Below are 18,125 nucleotides of genomic sequence, written 5' to 3'. Positions count from 1 at the left end.
TAGTTGTCTACACTCATCGGTTGTATGCCCGATATCTTTGTGGAATCTACAATATTTGCTAGAATCTCTTTTTACCTTTTGGTTTCTCACGGGATCAGGTCGCCTAAAAGGAACCTGGTTTTCATTAGCCAGGTAGATATTCTCCCGGGACTCATTGAGCTTGGTATACGGAGAAGTATCTTTCTCCTTTCTTCTTCTTTCCCCCATCTGCCTTGGGGTTGTTCCCCTCATTTTTCTTTCTCTTGGAAGGGTTGTCCTTTGGGGGGTTTTGAAGTTGTAGGATCCGCTGAGGTTGAGGCAGAGTTAGTGTTCGTCGTTGTAGTTGTAGGCTGAGAGGTCATATTCAATGCTAACCTTGCCTCCTGTACATTAACAAACCTCTGAGCTATTCGATTGAACTCGATTAAGGATCTTACAGGCTTTCTTTGCAAGTCTTCCCAGAGAGGACTCCCAGGCATTACTCCAGCTCGAACGGCCATTAAATGGCCACTGACGTCGACATCACGAGCTCGGGCGACTTCCAAGTTAAACCTTGTGAGATAACCTTTCAGTGACTCATTTGGTTGTTGTCGGACATTGGTCAAGGCTGAAGCCTCAGGCCTGATGCCGACCATGGCTTTGAATTTTTTCTTGAAATCTTTCGACAATTGATCCTAGGAGGCAATTGAATGCCTCTTGTATTTTTCAAACCAGTTTTTTGCTGGTCCCATGAGAGAGGCTGGGAACAGCATACACCTGAGCTTGTAGCCTACATTGCTGGCTCACATAATTGTGTTGAACATGCTTAAATGGCTGTACGGATCTAAATTTCTATCGAAGGGCGGGACATGAAGAATTCTGAATCCTTGAGGAAACGGGTGCTAGAGATATGTGGGGCAAAGGGCTCGAGTTCCTCATCGAACTCTTTGTCCCGTTCCCAGCTACGTTCGTTCTGAAAGAGCCTGAATGCTCTCTCCAACTACTCAATCCTTTCTTGGACTAGATCTACAGGAGGCCTGGGCTGAACCGAGGGGAACTGGTTATCATTGATTACAACTCCAGTTCCCTGTCTTGGCGCGGGATTGTAAATCAGTTGCTTGCGCCCGTTGAGATGATCTCTCAGATCTGGATTTGGGGGATTATCACGTCCTCGATTATGGTTTAAGTGCTCCCGTAAATCTGGGTGATCTCCTCGATTTCTGGCGTTCCTGGGTTCCAGGTTATATATACTCACGGACCTAGTGTCACCCGAGCTTTTGCTGACATGGATCATTGTGTGATTATTACGAGATGGGTTTCCTGCTAGTCTCCTTGTCTCAATAGTTTGAGATCGAGACATTTGGCACCTCGTGGGATGGGGAATCCTACGTTCCCTGGCAAATTCTTCATTCCCATGTCTTCGCCCAGCTCGCTTTCCCTATCACGATGGGTCGGTTGCGCATCCCTCTGAACTGGCAAGGGGTGCCTTATTGGCGATGGTGGGTGCCTTATTGGAGAAGGTGGCTGTCGTCCATTATGGGGCCTAGAAGGTCCTAAATTCGCTCGATCAGGCTCTAGTACATTCTGCGTGACACCAGGATTTTGGGTTCGAGCCTCTGAGGGGGCTCGGTTATTCCCTATTCCTGCTAGTGCCCCTGCAATTGGGTTGGCAGCACCTTCAGCCCGGTTACCTCTCCGGGGTCTCGGTGGGACAGGCTGCTCTACTGGTGGCGGAGGTTGCTCCGTTCTCCTGGTGGCCACATTTTTACGCAGTCACCCCCGAGGCCTACGAGGTGGGACATGAACGTCCCGCGGAGGCGGAGCCTGGGCATCTTGCGGAGGCGGGGCCTGAGCCGTCTGCGCTTCAGCAGCTAGTCTGGCTAGCTCTTTGTTGCGTTTTTTAGCTTCTGCCAACTGTTTACGCAGTTGGCGATTCTCGAGTTCCACAATTGGGACATATCCTCGGGATTTTAGTACATATCCTCGTCGGCCCTGGGGGCAAGTGGTCCCCGAGAGCCGGATGAATCACTCCTCTCACCGGGATCAGAATTCACCATAGGTTGTTTTCCAGGGCGGCGGGGGTACTCATTTTCATCTAAAATTTCCTCCTCAAGAATATTGGGATCATTTGCAGCCATTGCTAATTCGAGAGGCTTTCTGACTAAACAGATTCACGCACGCACTGTTTAATGGCTCTCAATGAAAGCACCAAACTGTTGACGTTGTTTTCCATTAACTTAAAAAGGAGAGCAATTAAACAAAGATATATCAGAGGAAATAAAAGAAGATGAAAACAGGATGTTTTTTACGTGGTTCAGCAGTTAAATCTGCCTAGTCCACGAGTCTGTGTTATAAGTGCTTGTGGGTTTTTTGGAAACTTTTCAGGGAATAGTTTCCCAGAGTTTTCTCTCAAGATCTCAGAATTTTCGTCCCTTCCAAATGGAGTTTCCTTCTCTATTTATAGAGAAGTATTCAGAATTCATTCCCACATATTTTGGGAAGATATTCTATGAATCAAATAATATAATGTCATTTAATGGATTATTTCCTACGTACACGAAAACATCCCATAAAATGTGGGATTGAATAACAAATTATATAATATCCCTTAAACATTGGAATTTTACAATAATAAATACATTCATATTAACTGATTATCTCAGATACGAAGTCAGCTACATTTCCGAGACTATTTGTCAATCACGAGCTCGCCATCTAACTTCCTGAGCTCGAACCATCTCATCTGAAGGCAAGAGATGTATCCGGGAAATATATGTGTCAAACCATGGCTATTGCGAGCTCAGAGCATATTTGAGGCTACACACCCTCAAGCTTTCGAGGCCGTTATTTACAACAAAGCGGTCTGACTGAAGGATCATATGACGCCCGTGCATATTTCGAGCTTACACCTAACGAGCCTAGATTTCGGGATCATAACTTCTCATGTTCGAAATCTGGGTGTAACAATAGACAAACACACGGGTGTGCAGAATCTAACATATCTAATTACAACTGAATGTAAAAAATTAGATATTCAATTATGATTGGATCCAATTTTTGAATATCCAAATTGGATCGGTCGGTTGTTGGATGGGATGTGCAAACATCCAATACAACCGGTCAAACCAATCCAATTATATTTTTATATATTTTTAAAATATATTTAAGTTGGATTTGTATTGTTTTGTAACATTTGAACTAATTAGTATTTATATTTATATCATTTTGAATCATTTGGGTGAGGAATTAGTATTTTTATAATTGAATATATATATAAATTGGGTTTAAAATTTTACTTACTATTTTTAATAAAAATTCAACCTAAATAAATATTTTAAAACATTTGATGAATATATTCTGATCCAATAAATAAGCAGAGACTCAATCCAATAGATAAAACAAATTCATTCTGATTTGATCAGTTGAGTCAAATTAATTGGATGTCGGATTATTTAGTTTAGATCAGTTGTGAAAATTCAACTTCCAATTAATAATTAGTTTGGATCAAATAGGTCTAAAAACATTAGATGTGAAGCGATGAACATCACTAAACCAACCCACATATGTATTAGATTTCTTTATATATATTTGATGATCGAGAAAAAGAAAATATTATTTAATTGTAAAGTTAATAAATGATTAAGATCTTGACCTTAAGACTTTCTCGGGAATTATTTTATAAAATAAAAAAAGAAAGAAAAAATATTTTTTAAAATTTTATGATAATCTATTTTAAAAAATTCTCATTTTGAATATATTTATAAATATTCTAAATTTTATAAAATTTCATTATTTATTAATCTCATTTTATCTTACAAAAATAGATAAAAAGAAACTAATCAAAACAAAAAATAAATCAAAATTCTTTTCTTACAAAAATCCAAGCTACAAACAAAAAACTAAAAAAAATAGCAATATATGTATACCAAATGGCGGACCATGAATTTTTTTCACTCGACGCAAAACTTAAATTAATATTTTTTTATACAAAAACATATCTATATATAAAACATTATGTAAAGATATAATACTCAAATATATAAATGATGGCCAAATTGTAAATATTACATATAAAAAGTACTTAAAATATTTAGCAAGGCATAACTATAAAAACTTATGCAAAAAAGTTAAAAATAAAATATATTAACATTTAAAAAATGAGAGAGGCAGCTATCCTTAGTCATTATTTTTTTTAAGTAATTTTCACTAGTAGGATCAATCCAACAACATACATGATATGTCGAATTGCTTACAAAATAAATTCAAATGACTAATATAGGCTAACTACTGAGCTGTTTACAATGTCTACTATTAAAGAATTATCAATCACAATAATGAATAAAGACCTAAACAAAATCAAAATATCATTATTGAAAATAAAATAACGATCCACCCATCTCATGAATACTTACGCAACTCGCCGATAAAACACAAAACAAGGGATAAATAAATATCTGAACAACAACTTGAGAAGATCCATCCAAGTGTTATCCAACATAAACACGCCTGCACAACAAAACACTGCCAAGAAAACCACAGACCTCTCTATTCCCAATAGAGAGGGTGTGAGACCCTTTGTCATTAATTTGGTTGGCTCATTTATATATATATATAGATATATATATATATCTTTTATTATATAATAAGTGTGTAGATAACGAAAATTATTAGTTTTAACAGTTTTTTATTTTTGTAATGTTAACTTTAAAGGAATATTATTATATTTAACAGAATATTTTTATATTTAACGGTAGTTTGTAAACACTTAAACTTAAATAAAATAAAATAAATAATTAAAAAAATTAAAATAAAATATTTTTGAGATATTTTGCAATGATAATTATTTAAAAATAATAAATAATTAAACAAATTAAAATATGATATTTTTGAGATATTTTACAATGATAATTATTTAAAAATAATAAATAATTAAACAAATTAAAATATGATATGTTTGAGATGTTTTACAATGATAATTATTTTAAAATAATAATATCATACGTTTTATAACTTAAATAAAATTTAATTAAACTTAAACTCACTTATTAAAATAATATTATATTAAACATATAATATAATCTACTGTCAATTAGCAACAAATTATTTTAAAAAAAAAAACTAGCAAGAAACTTAAATTTAAAATCAACGTATAATATTTAATATTACATTAAACATATAATATATAACCTCGTCAATCTCAAATTCAAAATCTAGAACAAACATAAACTTAAACAAAAGTAAATAAATTATTTAATTAAAATAGGATATTTATTTGAAATTTATATCATATTAATATAAATTTAATAAAAATAATTAATAAATTTTATAAATAAAATTAAGTAAACGTGCAATATGCACGTTGCTTGTATCTAGTATATTTATGTGTGTTTACTATTTTACCATGAATATTAGCTTTTATGAAACTAGCTGCCCCGAATATCAGAGTTAATTTAAGATTAATTGGAGCAATTATAAAACAAGTTGCTAATAATGTGAAGATTAGCTCATATCAGCTTAAGAAAAAGAGAAGCAAGTAGTTGTCAAAATTAATGGACCAATATATATTTCAATCAAAATGAACTTTAGTGTGTGTGTGTGTGAGGAGACATCTAAACTAATGTTTCATTATAAAATATTTATATATACATATACATATATTGATGATAATAACTAATTTCCATTTAAAGCCATCAACAATGCCTCTCAATTTATTTTCATGTATAGCCTTTGTTAACTGGCAAAATAAATTGCTGACTTAATAAAAAGAGAGAAAGAAATTAAATTAAAAGAATGAAAAGGAGTGGGGGTAAGCCCTAAGACTCATGAAGAAAATAAAAAATAACATGTTAGGGATTCTAGCTCCTTTTATACCTAATCAGTTTAGGTTATTTTAATTGTTACTAATCAGACAAAAATCTATTGTTCACTTGTGTGTTAGTGTTTCCTTAACTTTAAAGGTCCATTGGCCTTGGACAAAGATTTCACATGTTTATTCCTATCCAAAAATATCTCATGTTATTCTAATTGATAAATGATCCTTTTAAATCTCAATTCTTGTGAGCCTATACAAATGATGTCAAAATCTCTACTTCTTGGAACAAAAACAATTGGGTAGTTTAAATAGGTAAAAAAAAATAGGATTTGAAAAGATTGAGAAGAAATTTTAAGTCAAAGAGCAAAGAGTGATAGTTTGACAATCTAGTAACAAAAAATTCAACAATCCTGACTAATGCATGTTACTTTCACAGAAGGGTTTTTTTTTTCTTCTATAAATTAAAGTATAACTAGAAATAGATACAGCCTAGCTTAGAAATTGTCAATCTTCCAAAAAAGCAAGATATACAAGTGATGTACAAGCTTCTTTTTTTTAAAAATAAAATAAAATAAAAATAAACTTGCAATCTGTGGAAGAACAAAGTGCAAAGTAACATCAATAGTTTCTTGTTTAAGATAAATAAATGATTAAAAAAATTACTCTTTACAGGTGAAAATTAAGATAACTTCCAAATAAAGAAAGAAAAAGGAGGCAATAGTCCTGTGCTTGTTTTTTTAGGGCAAAACATATGCTTGTTGTTTCACCCTTTTAACTCGCTAGCTTGCAACTTTAAAATCTAATTTTAATTAACCATTATTTTTTTTTAATTTTGTTTGTATTATTTTTTAATATAGAGAGAGTAACCTTTATATCTAAGTTTTAATTATTCTTGTCTTATACTGTCGCTGTCGCACAGTTAGAAAAAAAAAAGTAAAATAAAACCGTTGTGTGGGGGTGGCAAAAGATTTCATATTCTTTCCTTGTTAAGAGTTAGGGATAGGGAGGTGCTTAATTAATGTTGTGATGATGATTTAGAAAAAAAAATTATTGTTGGCATGTAATAGTAATCCCACTTTTTCAATCTCTTGTCAAAAAATTTACTGTGGAGATTCAAAAGTTGCCTAATATTTTAGCTAGCCTTTAAAATCTCTCTGAATTCTTTGCTTTTTATTGTATTCCTTTCTTGTTAAAATTTCAAAGCTCCAGAAGATAAATGTGCATGTGAAGTGACATAACTTACATGGCTCCCGTATATGATCCTATTTATGAATATAGCTCTACCAAATTCATTACTAACAAAATAAACAAATACACTTATAAACTATTAAAACCCTTTTTTATTTTCTCACTGAAAACTGGTTGGTGTAGGCATTGTCAACACTCTCTTTAACAATTTTAAGATGCCAATTTTTAAAGTTCAAACTCTATTAGTGGTTTAGTATAAAAGACAAAAACAAATACAAATTAGCTCAAAATTCGAGCCTCACATGAACGTTTAGAGTGCAGCCAAAATCCATTAAAGCTCACATTTTTACTCACACTTCCGGCCAAAGAAGAACGAAATGATTATTTTTCTTTATGGGCAGAAAGAAGTGATACTAGTTCACAACATGAAACTTGTGGACTAGCAAAATTGGGTTGATTTTATGAGAAGGGGGCAAAAAAAAAGGAGGTATCAGAATTTTGAATCTCAGTGCGCTCCAACGTTCAAAAAATACAACTAGGAACCCCGTGATTCATCGAACGGTCACAAATGTCCATGTGAATGTCTTTAAAAATTGATTTCCACAGACAAACCCTCCAAATCGAAAAACAACTGCTTTCTAACTTTCTAAACAAAAGGGTTTGGATTGGCTACTATAAATTTTGGAAGACAGCGTTGAGTCTTCAGATAACATCTCCAACAGCATTATATTTTCAGTCACACTTTCAGATATAAATATATATACCCACATATATATATATATATTTCCCACCATCTTTTTCATCATTATACCTTCTTGTGTACGTGAAGAAACAGAATAAACCCATGTCTGCTTTGAGACTTTTCTCACTTTTCCCCTTATAGAATATGTTTTCTCTCCATTCAAAGTCCCCCCTCTTCTGTCAGATCCGAAACTCCAAGATTTTTCCCCCTTCATTTATTCACCTCAGTTTTCTGATCTGAGAAAGACCCACCTCTCAAAAATGCATATCCTGAATTGGGTTCCAGCTCTTTTGTTCATCTCCTCATTCTTTGGTTTGTTTGTGGAGTCTTTGGCTCAAGCAACCCCAGTTTCCTCAGAGTCGGATAGAGCTGCCCTTCTTGGATTCAAGGCCAAAATCGTCAAGGATACAACGGATAGTCTCTCTACTTGGATTAGCAGGGACTGCTGCGATGGAGGTTGGGAAGGTGTTGAGTGCAATGGAGCTGGGAGAGTCACTGCACTCCAGTTGCAGAGACCAGAGAAAGACAGTACCCTTTACATGAAAGGTACTCTGTCCTCTTCTCTGAGCAATTTGCCTTTCTTGGAAGTGTTGGTTATAAGTGGTCTGAAGCAAATCACTGGTCCAATTCCTCAAGGCTTCTCAAATTTAATTCATCTCACTCAACTATCTCTTGAGGACAACTCTCTCACAGGTAGTATCCCTCCTGGGTTAGGTCGTTTGCTCCTGCTTCAGGGGCTTTCGCTGAGTGGCAACCATTTGACTGGGGAGATTCCATCGAGTCTAGGGAATCTGAGAAATCTTCAGCAGATGAATTTGGCAAGAAACTCCCTCGGAGGTTCACTCCCACCCACTTTCCAAAATATTCATGGTTTGCAGTACCTTGATCTCAGTTACAATCGACTCTGTGGGTTAGTCCCAGACTTTTTAGGTCATTTTCAAAACATCACCTTTCTTGACCTTTCCAATAACCAATTGTCAGGGCAGGTGCCCATTTCATTGTTTAGTTTGGCCAAGCTTCAGGACTTGTCCTTGAGCAATAACCAGCTCATAGGTAAAATTCCAGTTCAAATTGAAGGCTTGAAATCCCTTACTAGTCTCTCACTGAGTGCAAATAGGCTCAGTGGCAATATTCCTGCCTCTGTTTCAAGATTGCAGAATCTTTGGTACCTTAACTTGTCCAGAAATGCACTCTCCAACCCTTTACCAGATACATTGGCCAGGGGCATCCCTTCTCTTTTATCAATAGACCTATCCTACAATAATCTCAGCTTGGGGATTGTTCCGGATTGGATCAAAAGTAGACAACTTTCTGATGTCCACTTGGCCGGTTGCCAACTCAAAGGAATACTTCCGAGCTTCACCAGGCCAGATTCATTGAACTCCATTGACTTGTCCGATAATCATTTCAGTGGCGGGATTGCAAAGTTCTTCACTAACATGTCAAGTCTCCAAAAGCTCAAGCTATCAAACAACCAACTCAAGTTTGATCTTTCCGAAATCAACTTGCCAGACGGACTCTCAATCATTGATTTCAGTTCGAATCAGATTGTTGGACCCCTCTCAAGGATCATAAACAACGGGACAAGTAGCTTTTTGGAGGTTTTAGATGTATCCAGGAATCTAATTTCAGGAAAATTCCCAGAGTTCAGAGAAGGATTAAGGTTGAAAGCACTCAATGTAGCAAGCAATAAGATCAGTGGACTACTCCCCAGTTCAGTTTCCAACCTGATCAACCTTGAAAAGTTGGACATTTCAAGAAATCTCATTACAGGCACCATCCCCACAAGCCTAGGACTATTGGTAAAACTTCAATGGCTTGACCTCTCCATCAATGCTCTGGCAGGAAAAATCCCAAATAGCTTATTGGGGATTGAAGCTCTGAGACATGCAAGCTTCAGAGCAAACAGATTATGCGGAGAGATCCCACAAGGCAAGCCATTTAACATCTTCCCTGCAGCTGCTTATGCCCACAATCTGTGCTTATGTGGCCAGCCCTTGGCACCTTGCAGGGGAAAGAAATCAGCAGAGACGAGCCAGTAAGATGCTGACTCCGTTGCTCAAAGATATGCTCATGCCACATGAGCATTTTCACATATTAGTATTATTCCACCTATATAATCTTTATCTTTATTCATTTCCATTTTTAGTTACTTCAAAAAATATTGTTTCCATCATTCTAGAGGATATATTAGATTTACAGTACAAATTTCAAAATCTCTGATGTTGAGAACATTACACAAATAAGATGGAAAATTATATTGCGCTAAGAAAATTAAAAAATGCATAAAGCAATATCAAAAAAAAAAAAAGAGCCATTATAACTAAGAGCAAAAATTATCCTATAATATAGTTACCAAGCATTCAACATCCAAAAAGAACAACTTCGTAGACTATATTGCAATGACTACAACTTGATTTTTTTACAAGAGATCCAAAGAGGAAATATAAATTCCACCAAAATATAAAATAACTCTAGGTATTCTACTCTTCATCAGATACTTCTTCAACTTCTTTTTCTGAAGCTTCTTTCTCTGAACCTGCTTCTTCCTAAATAAATCAATGTAGACAAAACAATCAGACTAAAAGAAAGAAAAAAATTCTTAAACCAACAATAAAACCTGTCTTGCGAAAATTGACAATGTCAGATAGAGAAAAGCTTACATCTACATCTTCAGCAGTATCAGCCTCTGCATTTGCCTCCGCATCTACATCACCATCTTCAGAATTATCCGCCAGCACAGCCTTGTCATACTCTGCCTTAAGCTCGGCAGCCTTGTCCTGATAAACTTTCTTCTCTTCATCAGACATACCCCGCCACTTTGCACCACCCTCTTTTGTAACCTGAATTTCATTCAAGAGATAACTCTAAACTAAGGTTCTACTCCAAAAAATTAAATAAAAGGAATATTAAGAAATAAACAAATAAGCAAGAAAACATAATCTACACAAGTTGTAAAGGACCTTTGCAAAGATTCTCAAGATGAAGAAGGAAACAAATCTTACCACTTTAACATCCTTAGAGTCAGGATTGGCTTCCTTGAATTCCTTTCTGAAATCATCCCTGAAAGGTTATGACAAATCACATTAGCATCACATATCTTACTAGCACATCTATGAAATGAGCAAAACAAGGCAGCAACAAAAGGCGTACATGAAGATAAAGAAAGCAGTGGGGGGGCGCTTGCGCTTGTTAGGATTATTGTCCTTAGACTTCTTCCCAACTCTTGCTTTCTTTGCCTTTGGTTCTGTTGATGTGGGTTTCTTCCTATGCAGCCCAAAAATCAATAAATACATATATGATTAATGTTAATGCATAAAAGGACCTTAAAAAAGCAAAGAACCAAACTCAGTCAAATCAAATACCTCTCAGTTGCCTTCTTGACCTCCGGAGGTGCCTCCACAACTTGGGCATCTGAAACGAACAACAAGGAAATTGAAAATGCTAAGTAGAAATTTCATCAAATTAAAATTTAAAAAAAAAAAAAAAAAAAAGAGTAACAAATCAAGCAAAGGGGGGCATGCATACCAAGATTCATTTTAATTTTAGCATCAAGACTGCAACTGTGGAAACTGATCAGTGCCACGGGAACATCTTTCTTACACTCGTCACTTCAAACAAAGACAAAGAGCACTTTTAATCAACATAGAAAATCAGATAATGAAAACCGCATCCAAGAACACCCATTGTCAGAAATTGAGACAAAATAACAATAACAAAACCCATTAAACAATAACTATAGAAACAGCTAAGAAATGATCCAAAACTTGATATGTAAGCACATGCAAGAACAGAAGAGACTCAAAAAAACGAGTACCATCGAGCAAAAGCACTGCCATCTTTGCCTCGAACAAGAGAGGGAGCAGCAGCAGTAGTAGTAGACTCAGTGGAAGCCTCAACTCGCTTCCTTGCCTTTGTTGGGTACCCACCTCCCATTTTTTCCCCTTCTTTTTCTCTGTGAAGACAAACCGAGTCGAGCCGAGTAAGAAAGAGGGACTGAATCGTCGAAAGAGATGGGTTGACTTGAAGTTTTAGCGAGACGGTTTGAAGTGAAACGATTGTATAAATAGGGAGTTAATTGAAATTTGATTTTTAGTTTCGGTATTGAAGAGAAGTGGGAAACTTGAAATTTATCAGATTTTGGGTTGCCGCGCGTACCCAAAACTCCAAACGAAACTAATTGAATACCCCGCGCTTCTTCTTCTTTTCTTAAGAGAGAAATTTCAGATTGATGACTTGTTTTCATCTCTCACCGTTAATTACCTTTCATTCGGTGAGTGGGACGGTGTAGATTCAATGTCTTTCCTTTGCTTATTCCCGCGCTCAGCAACATACCAAAGGCCAATAAGCCCAACTCAAGACGAGCCCAGCCCAGCCCTTTTGTTATGCTGGCGAAGGAACCGAATATCCAGCCCAAATATGTAAAGCGAATTTATGTGGAGAAATTTAGGGATTTGTACGGGATTATTTTCTGTTTTATTTTTTTAAATTGTGTATTAAAAAAAATAAATAAATAGTTTTTGAAGTTTTAAAAAAATAAAAGGTGTTTGGTTAATATTTTTTAAAAATAATTTTTCAGCTTTATTTTTTTTTTAAAAATCTTAAATTAAAAATTAATAAATATATTTATAAATAAAAAAATCATTTAAAAATTTGTAATAAATAATGAGATAAAGTAATGTAAAAGAAAAAGTGATGAAAAATAAGGAGATAAATTTTGAGGAAAAAAAATGAGAAGAGAGAAATTGATGCAAGAAAAAAAATGAGAAAGAAAATTGCGAGATAGAAAAATGACGATATAGGAAGTAATAAAAGAGAAAATAAGGAGATCAAAAGTGATGTTAGAGAAAGTGAGTAGAGAAAAACTGAGGAAAGATAAATTAATGAAAAAGAAAATGATGTAAGATAATAATAATTAAAAATGTTATGTGAGAAAAAAATTGAGAACAACTAAAAACAATTTTTTGTTGTTTGTTCTCAAAACTTTCTGCTTTTTGTAACTTTATTTTTAAAAATTGTTTCCTGAAAACAATACAAAACACCTCTAGTTGTTTTCAAAAAACGGTTTTTAAGTTTTAAAAACAAAAAACAGTTTTTTAGTTAATGAGTCAAACATTATCTTACATTCTTACTGTTTTTTATAATTTAATTACAAAAATCACCTACAAAATTTTATTTACAAAAATATGTTGCCACGTCATCAAAAAATACCGGTGTCTAAAAGTAATATACCTGAATTTGAAATTTTTCCAAAATCTCGGTGTTCCCGTTTTTCTGAGTTTAAAAAAGTAACATTTTGGTTATTTAAAATATTAATAAGTTATCAATTAGTAATTTTTTTCATGAAATTTTTTATTTTTATAGCATATTATTTTATATACATTTTAGTTACCTCCAATACTTATTTTTACTTATTTTAGTTACCTCCAATTATGGTGTCTTATTATTTAAGATAATTTTACGTTGTCGATTAGTCATTTTTTATAAACTAATGAGTTACAATAAAATATAACAAATTACTGTATAACTTATTAATAAAAGTTACATTTAGTATATTATACAATAATTTTTTTTATATTCTATTTGAAAGTTACCAAACAATATCCTAAAGAACCTATTTTAAAAAAGTTACTTGGAATATTTTTAAATAAATTTAAGTTGTTTAGAATACAATATAGTATATTTTAAATGTAAAATAAGAATACAAATTTTAGTTTATTAAATTTGTATGAAGTTTAAAATTTAGTTACTTTTTTTTCAACACAATATAAAAAAAAAAACTAAATGGTTGCTTTTTATTATGGTCTTCTTCTCCGACGATGGTCAAAAACATATGTTTCCCACATATCAAAATGATCACCTTGAAGTGTAGGTCACGATGATACCACTTTTGAGCCCAACTAACTAGCAGTGTGGTTGGAAAATATTTTTGAAATTAAAGATAAGAGAAAATGTAAGAAATTAATAAAAAAAAAAAGAGTACAGTGGAGAGAGAGAGGGCCCCGTACCATGAAAAAAAAAACAAAAACAAAATTAAAAAAAAGTGGTATAAAAAATGGTGAAAAAAGTAACTAATTGGTAACTTATTAATATTTTAAGTAACCAAAATGTTACTTTTTAAACCCACAAAAACGGGAAAATTGGGATTTCGGGAAAGTTTCAAATTCAGTTATATTACTTTTAAAATCCGGTATTTTTTGATGACGTGGCAATGTATTTTTGTAAATAAAATTTTGTAGGTGATTTTGTAATTATTTTATATTATAGGTATATAATTGTAAAGATCTCATTTATGAAATCAAAATTTGGGCTATTTACATAAATAACTATAAAATAAGAAAAAAAATTACATGATTTATGGCTTTTTTTTCATATTGTGAAAAAATATGGGAGTTTTAACTTTGTCATTATTCTATCGCTTTTTTTTTATGTTAATTGATTATCATGGGATTTTTTCTCAATAATTTGGTAATGGGATATTGGCTGCGACAATATCCAAATTTTTTTAAAAGTTACACTTTAATACTCAAATCTTTTTTTTTTGCGGTAATAATACATAAATCTACAATTTTGGTGCAACCGTTAGTACTCACCATTAACTGTCTGTTAAATATCTACGTGTCACATTTTTATTAGTATAATTGGCGGCGATAATGCCAAAATCTTTTCAAAAGTTACACTTTAATACCCAATTTTTTTTTTTTTTTTTTTGCAATAACACCTGTTTATCGAGCTTTTCGGAAACTAGAATTATAAAATATAAGAGAGCTTAACAAGAAAGGATTACAGATAATCACACAAGGGATTTTACGTGGTTGGGGCGTTAAAGAGTCTTAGTCCACGAGTCTGTTGTATTAGAGCTTAAGGAGCTTTAGTAATGGAGTTTTCTCTGAATTTGAGCATAGTATATATTTACAAGAGAAAAATCAGATCATTTCCACAATGCCAAACTGTTCATATTTATAGGTAGTTCATATTTTATATTGTCAATAAAAGAAGTAGAAATTATTTAGTTTGACAACCTTGTTGCTTGCTTGTTTTATTACATGATTATTGGAATAATACAAACATTTATAAAATCCAGAACATATAAATAGTTACAATTATAGTGACTATGTCACAGTGGATTATAATTGTAATTATATGTTCAAAAGAACGAGTCCTAAGATTAAGTCAGTGCCTTGGATTTTCACTAATCTGGTAATCTATGATATGATCTACTTACACATTCGGGGCGTGATGCCTTATCTAAGGCATTGTCCAAGTAGATAAGATCGGATGTATATGGGTATTGTTGTACTCCAAAATACTAGCTAAATTACTCAACACGGGGTACAGTTGGCATCCAAGTATATGAAGAAAGCGTACATATAGAGCATCTTGCTAACTCTAGGGTGAGCAACTCGAGTCAACTTGACAACTTACAACAACCAGATAGTCTCCAAATTGCTTCTTGCGCCAACAACTTAGTTGAAGATATACATCGTCCAGATCGCCTTCATGAAACTCTGAACATGATCTGTGTTAGTTCAGATTAGTCCTATGACACCCAGCTCGAAGAAAGTGTTCAACTCGCGAAAGCCTGGTCATGAGGCACAATGAAGGATCCCAAAAGACTCAGAAATTCTTTATACACCTCATAAAGGGCCATATTTTATTATGCATTTATTACTTGATATAACATATGTAAATTTAATATGCAATCATATATTTATGTAAATGGGAAGTTACCCAAAATTTTCAATTACCATATTAATGTACGGTTACCAAAAATTGTCCACGAGAATCTCCTATAAATACAAGGGGAGTGGACATAAAAAGGGATGGACTTTCTGTATGCAAAAACTTTGCTGAAATTGTCATAAACAATTTCCTCCAGAGTCCTAAATAGATCAATAATAGTGACTCGTGGACTATGTGAATTTTAACTACTGAACCACGTAAAATCGTGTGAGCATTTTTCATCCTTGTTTTTTGCTGCTTCTTATACATTCGATTTACAAAAATCATAATCTCTCTATTGTCAGATTTCTAAACCCTCTGTTGCCAAAAAATCGCATCAACAGATTGATGCTTTCATTGAGAGCATATTAGGCTTAATTTCCCATGCAAGTTTCACCCAACAATCACTATGGTGGTCACCCGTTCTATGCGCGACAACGAAACAGAGCAACCTGATGATAAGGAAGGTCACCATGCGACCATCCCCATTAGAGAAGGCACATTTGTATACTCATCTAGCTGAGCCCCATATGTTATCAAAACCAACTGCTAGCGAAGGTCTATACTTATATCTAGCTATAATAGAAAATGCAGTTAGTGTTGTGTTAGTTCATGAGGAAAATCGAACACAGAAACCTGTATATTATGTGAGCAAGAGACTTCTGGGAGCTGAATCCAGATATCATCTAAATGAAAAAACTCGCGTTTTGTTTGATCCTGGCTTCGAGAAAACTCAGGTCGTATTTCCAGTCCCACACCATACACATCTTAACCGATCAACCTTTAAGGCAGGTCTTGCAAAAGTCTGAGACATCGGGACGTCTATTAAAAAGTGCCATCAAACTCAGTTAGTTCGAGATACTACACATAAAGCGAACAACAATCAAAGGCCAAGCGCTCACTAACTTTGTGGCTGAATGTAGAGGTGTGCAGAATATATACAATCCAATTACAACCGGTCGCCAAAAATTGGATATCCAATTACTATTGGATCAAATCGAATGTAAGTTTTAAACATCCAAATTGGATCGATCGGTTGTTGGATGGGTGTCCAACATCCAATAAAAACCGACCGAACCGATCCAATAATTATCCAATTACATATGTGCTACTAATTTAGATGAATTTGTGTTGTATGCTTCTAAATTATTAGAACTAAATAGTGTTTTCATTCAGATGAGTAATTTGTGTGTTTTATAATTGAAATATACATGAAAATTAGATTTAAAAAGACTCTAAATGATTGGATGGATCTAATCCGGTACAATAAATAACTAGGGGATGCATCCAATGGATGGAATCAATCCAATCCAATTATCCATTAGATCGGATCAGATCGGTTGACTCAACTCAATTGGATTGGATTGGTTGTAAAAATCCAACATCCAATGGATAATTGGATTAGATAGGATGAGCTTAAATCTATTGGATGTGATCCAATGAACACCCCTAGCTGAATGTATGGGGTTCCAGGACGAACCAATGAAAGAATGTAACGTCCCAAATTTGCTAATAAGGCTTAATGCCTTGATCAATGTGCCAGGAGGGAATAATTGGATTTATATGCGAATTATGTGAAATTAGTTGAATATATGTGTGATTATGTGGCATATATGAATTATACGGTAATATGAATACTTATGCATGTTTATGTGTATTAAATATGCATGTGGGCCCGTTTTTGTTAATAAGGGCATTTTTGTAATTTTGACATGTTGAGGGTATAAATGTAATTATATGTATTATGTGATTGAGACCACATTATAATGTGATATGATTAACACCCAAACGTGACTTCCACTTAGCGGTAGTCGTAGTATAGATGGATGGTCGATTTCACAAGGAGGTAAAGAAACAAAGAACAAATAAAACAGTTAGAAGGCAAGTAATGTGAAAGTAGTAAAAGAAATTATATTTTTGTGGTTTTGAAGAATTGAAATGAAATGAAAACAAATGATAAAAGGGGTTTGGTGAGGTATTGTGGTTCCACAATATATTTTGGTCACCTATTTACTTTGATAATTTGCAAATGTATTTGAGTAATAAAATCTCTTAGTTGAAGTACATGCATATGTTATTGTTATGAGAAACCTACAATCGACATAATACCATTGGCAATATGCAGTAAAAGACTACTCACAAAATAACAAACTAATATCTCATGCTAATACTATTGTTATGAGAAATCTAGAAGTGACATTATATCATCTTGGTGATAATGCAGTAAAAGACTACCCACAAAATAATAAAATTAATATAAATAATTTTAGTAAAATTACATAGAAAAAGCTTGACTGAATCTATATAAAATTAATAATAATTATTAATTGCATAAATAATGATAGAAATAATAAAACTCAAATATTTGAACATTAAAACATTTTTATAAATTCAAAATAAAAAGATTACAAAATATAAAGCTTCACTCCTATCCTCACAAAAAGAAAACTCTAGCCTAAGTTAAAAGTCATTATCACATTTTCCATTGAAAATGTGATAAAACTAGGCTTAGAGATAAAATGGAGAAGAGGAAATAAAGAGAAAAGATGGTACGGGGAGAAGTGTGTAGAAAATGTGTGTTTTTCAAATGAAAACTACATCGTATATTATACAAATAAACTATGGTGGAAATGACATGTGGCAAGCTTGTTAGATTAGCTTATACATGATCTTTATTTATTTTCATATATATCTAATATTAAA

General features: G+C 33.5%; 2 protein-coding genes across 2 annotated transcripts; one reads left to right on the top strand and one right to left on the bottom strand.

Moving 5' to 3' along the window:
* The first annotated feature begins 7,548 nt into the window (after positions 1 to 7,548).
* Positions 7,549 to 9,888, top strand: LOC133818898 (LRR receptor-like serine/threonine-protein kinase RGI5). The gene has a single exon (XM_062252007.1). It carries the CDS (start codon positions 7,961 to 7,963, stop codon positions 9,740 to 9,742), a length of 1,782 nt encoding a protein of 593 aa, XP_062107991.1. The 5' UTR covers positions 7,549 to 7,960; the 3' UTR covers positions 9,743 to 9,888.
* Positions 9,889 to 9,998: 110 nt separating this feature from the next.
* Positions 9,999 to 11,856, bottom strand: LOC133818900 (high mobility group B protein 7-like). The gene is made up of 7 exons (XM_062252008.1): positions 11,518 to 11,856; positions 11,229 to 11,311; positions 11,066 to 11,114; positions 10,854 to 10,967; positions 10,706 to 10,763; positions 10,364 to 10,543; positions 9,999 to 10,249 (listed from the first exon to the last, which is right to left on the bottom strand). The coding sequence occupies exons 1-7, from the start codon at positions 11,634 to 11,636 to the stop codon at positions 10,184 to 10,186; spliced, it is 669 nt and encodes a 222-aa protein (XP_062107992.1). The 5' UTR covers positions 11,637 to 11,856; the 3' UTR covers positions 9,999 to 10,183.
* Positions 11,857 to 18,125: the final 6,269 nt, after the last annotated feature.

This window comes from Humulus lupulus, chromosome 2 (genome assembly GCF_963169125.1).
Source record: "Humulus lupulus chromosome 2, drHumLupu1.1, whole genome shotgun sequence".
NCBI lineage: Eukaryota > Viridiplantae > Streptophyta > Magnoliopsida > Rosales > Cannabaceae > Humulus > Humulus lupulus.
This window is presented reverse-complemented; position numbering and strand designations above follow the sequence as displayed.

Excerpts from the sequence above, each read along its gene's own strand:
- LOC133818898 (XM_062252007.1), top strand. The coding sequence starts at position 7,961 with ATGCATATCCTGAATTGGGTTCCAGCTCTTTTGTTCATCTCCTCATTC.
- LOC133818900 (XM_062252008.1), bottom strand. The coding sequence starts at position 11,636 with ATGGGAGGTGGGTACCCAACAAAGGCAAGGAAGCGAGTTGAGGCTTCC. Across the intron at positions 11,115-11,228 it reads TAAAATTAAAATGAATCTTG|ATGCCCAAGTTGTGGAGGCA; the intron begins GTATGCATGCCC and ends TGTTCGTTTCAG. Across the intron at positions 10,764-10,853 it reads ACTGCTTTCTTTATCTTCAT|GGATGATTTCAGAAAGGAAT; the intron begins GTACGCCTTTTG and ends ATAACCTTTCAG.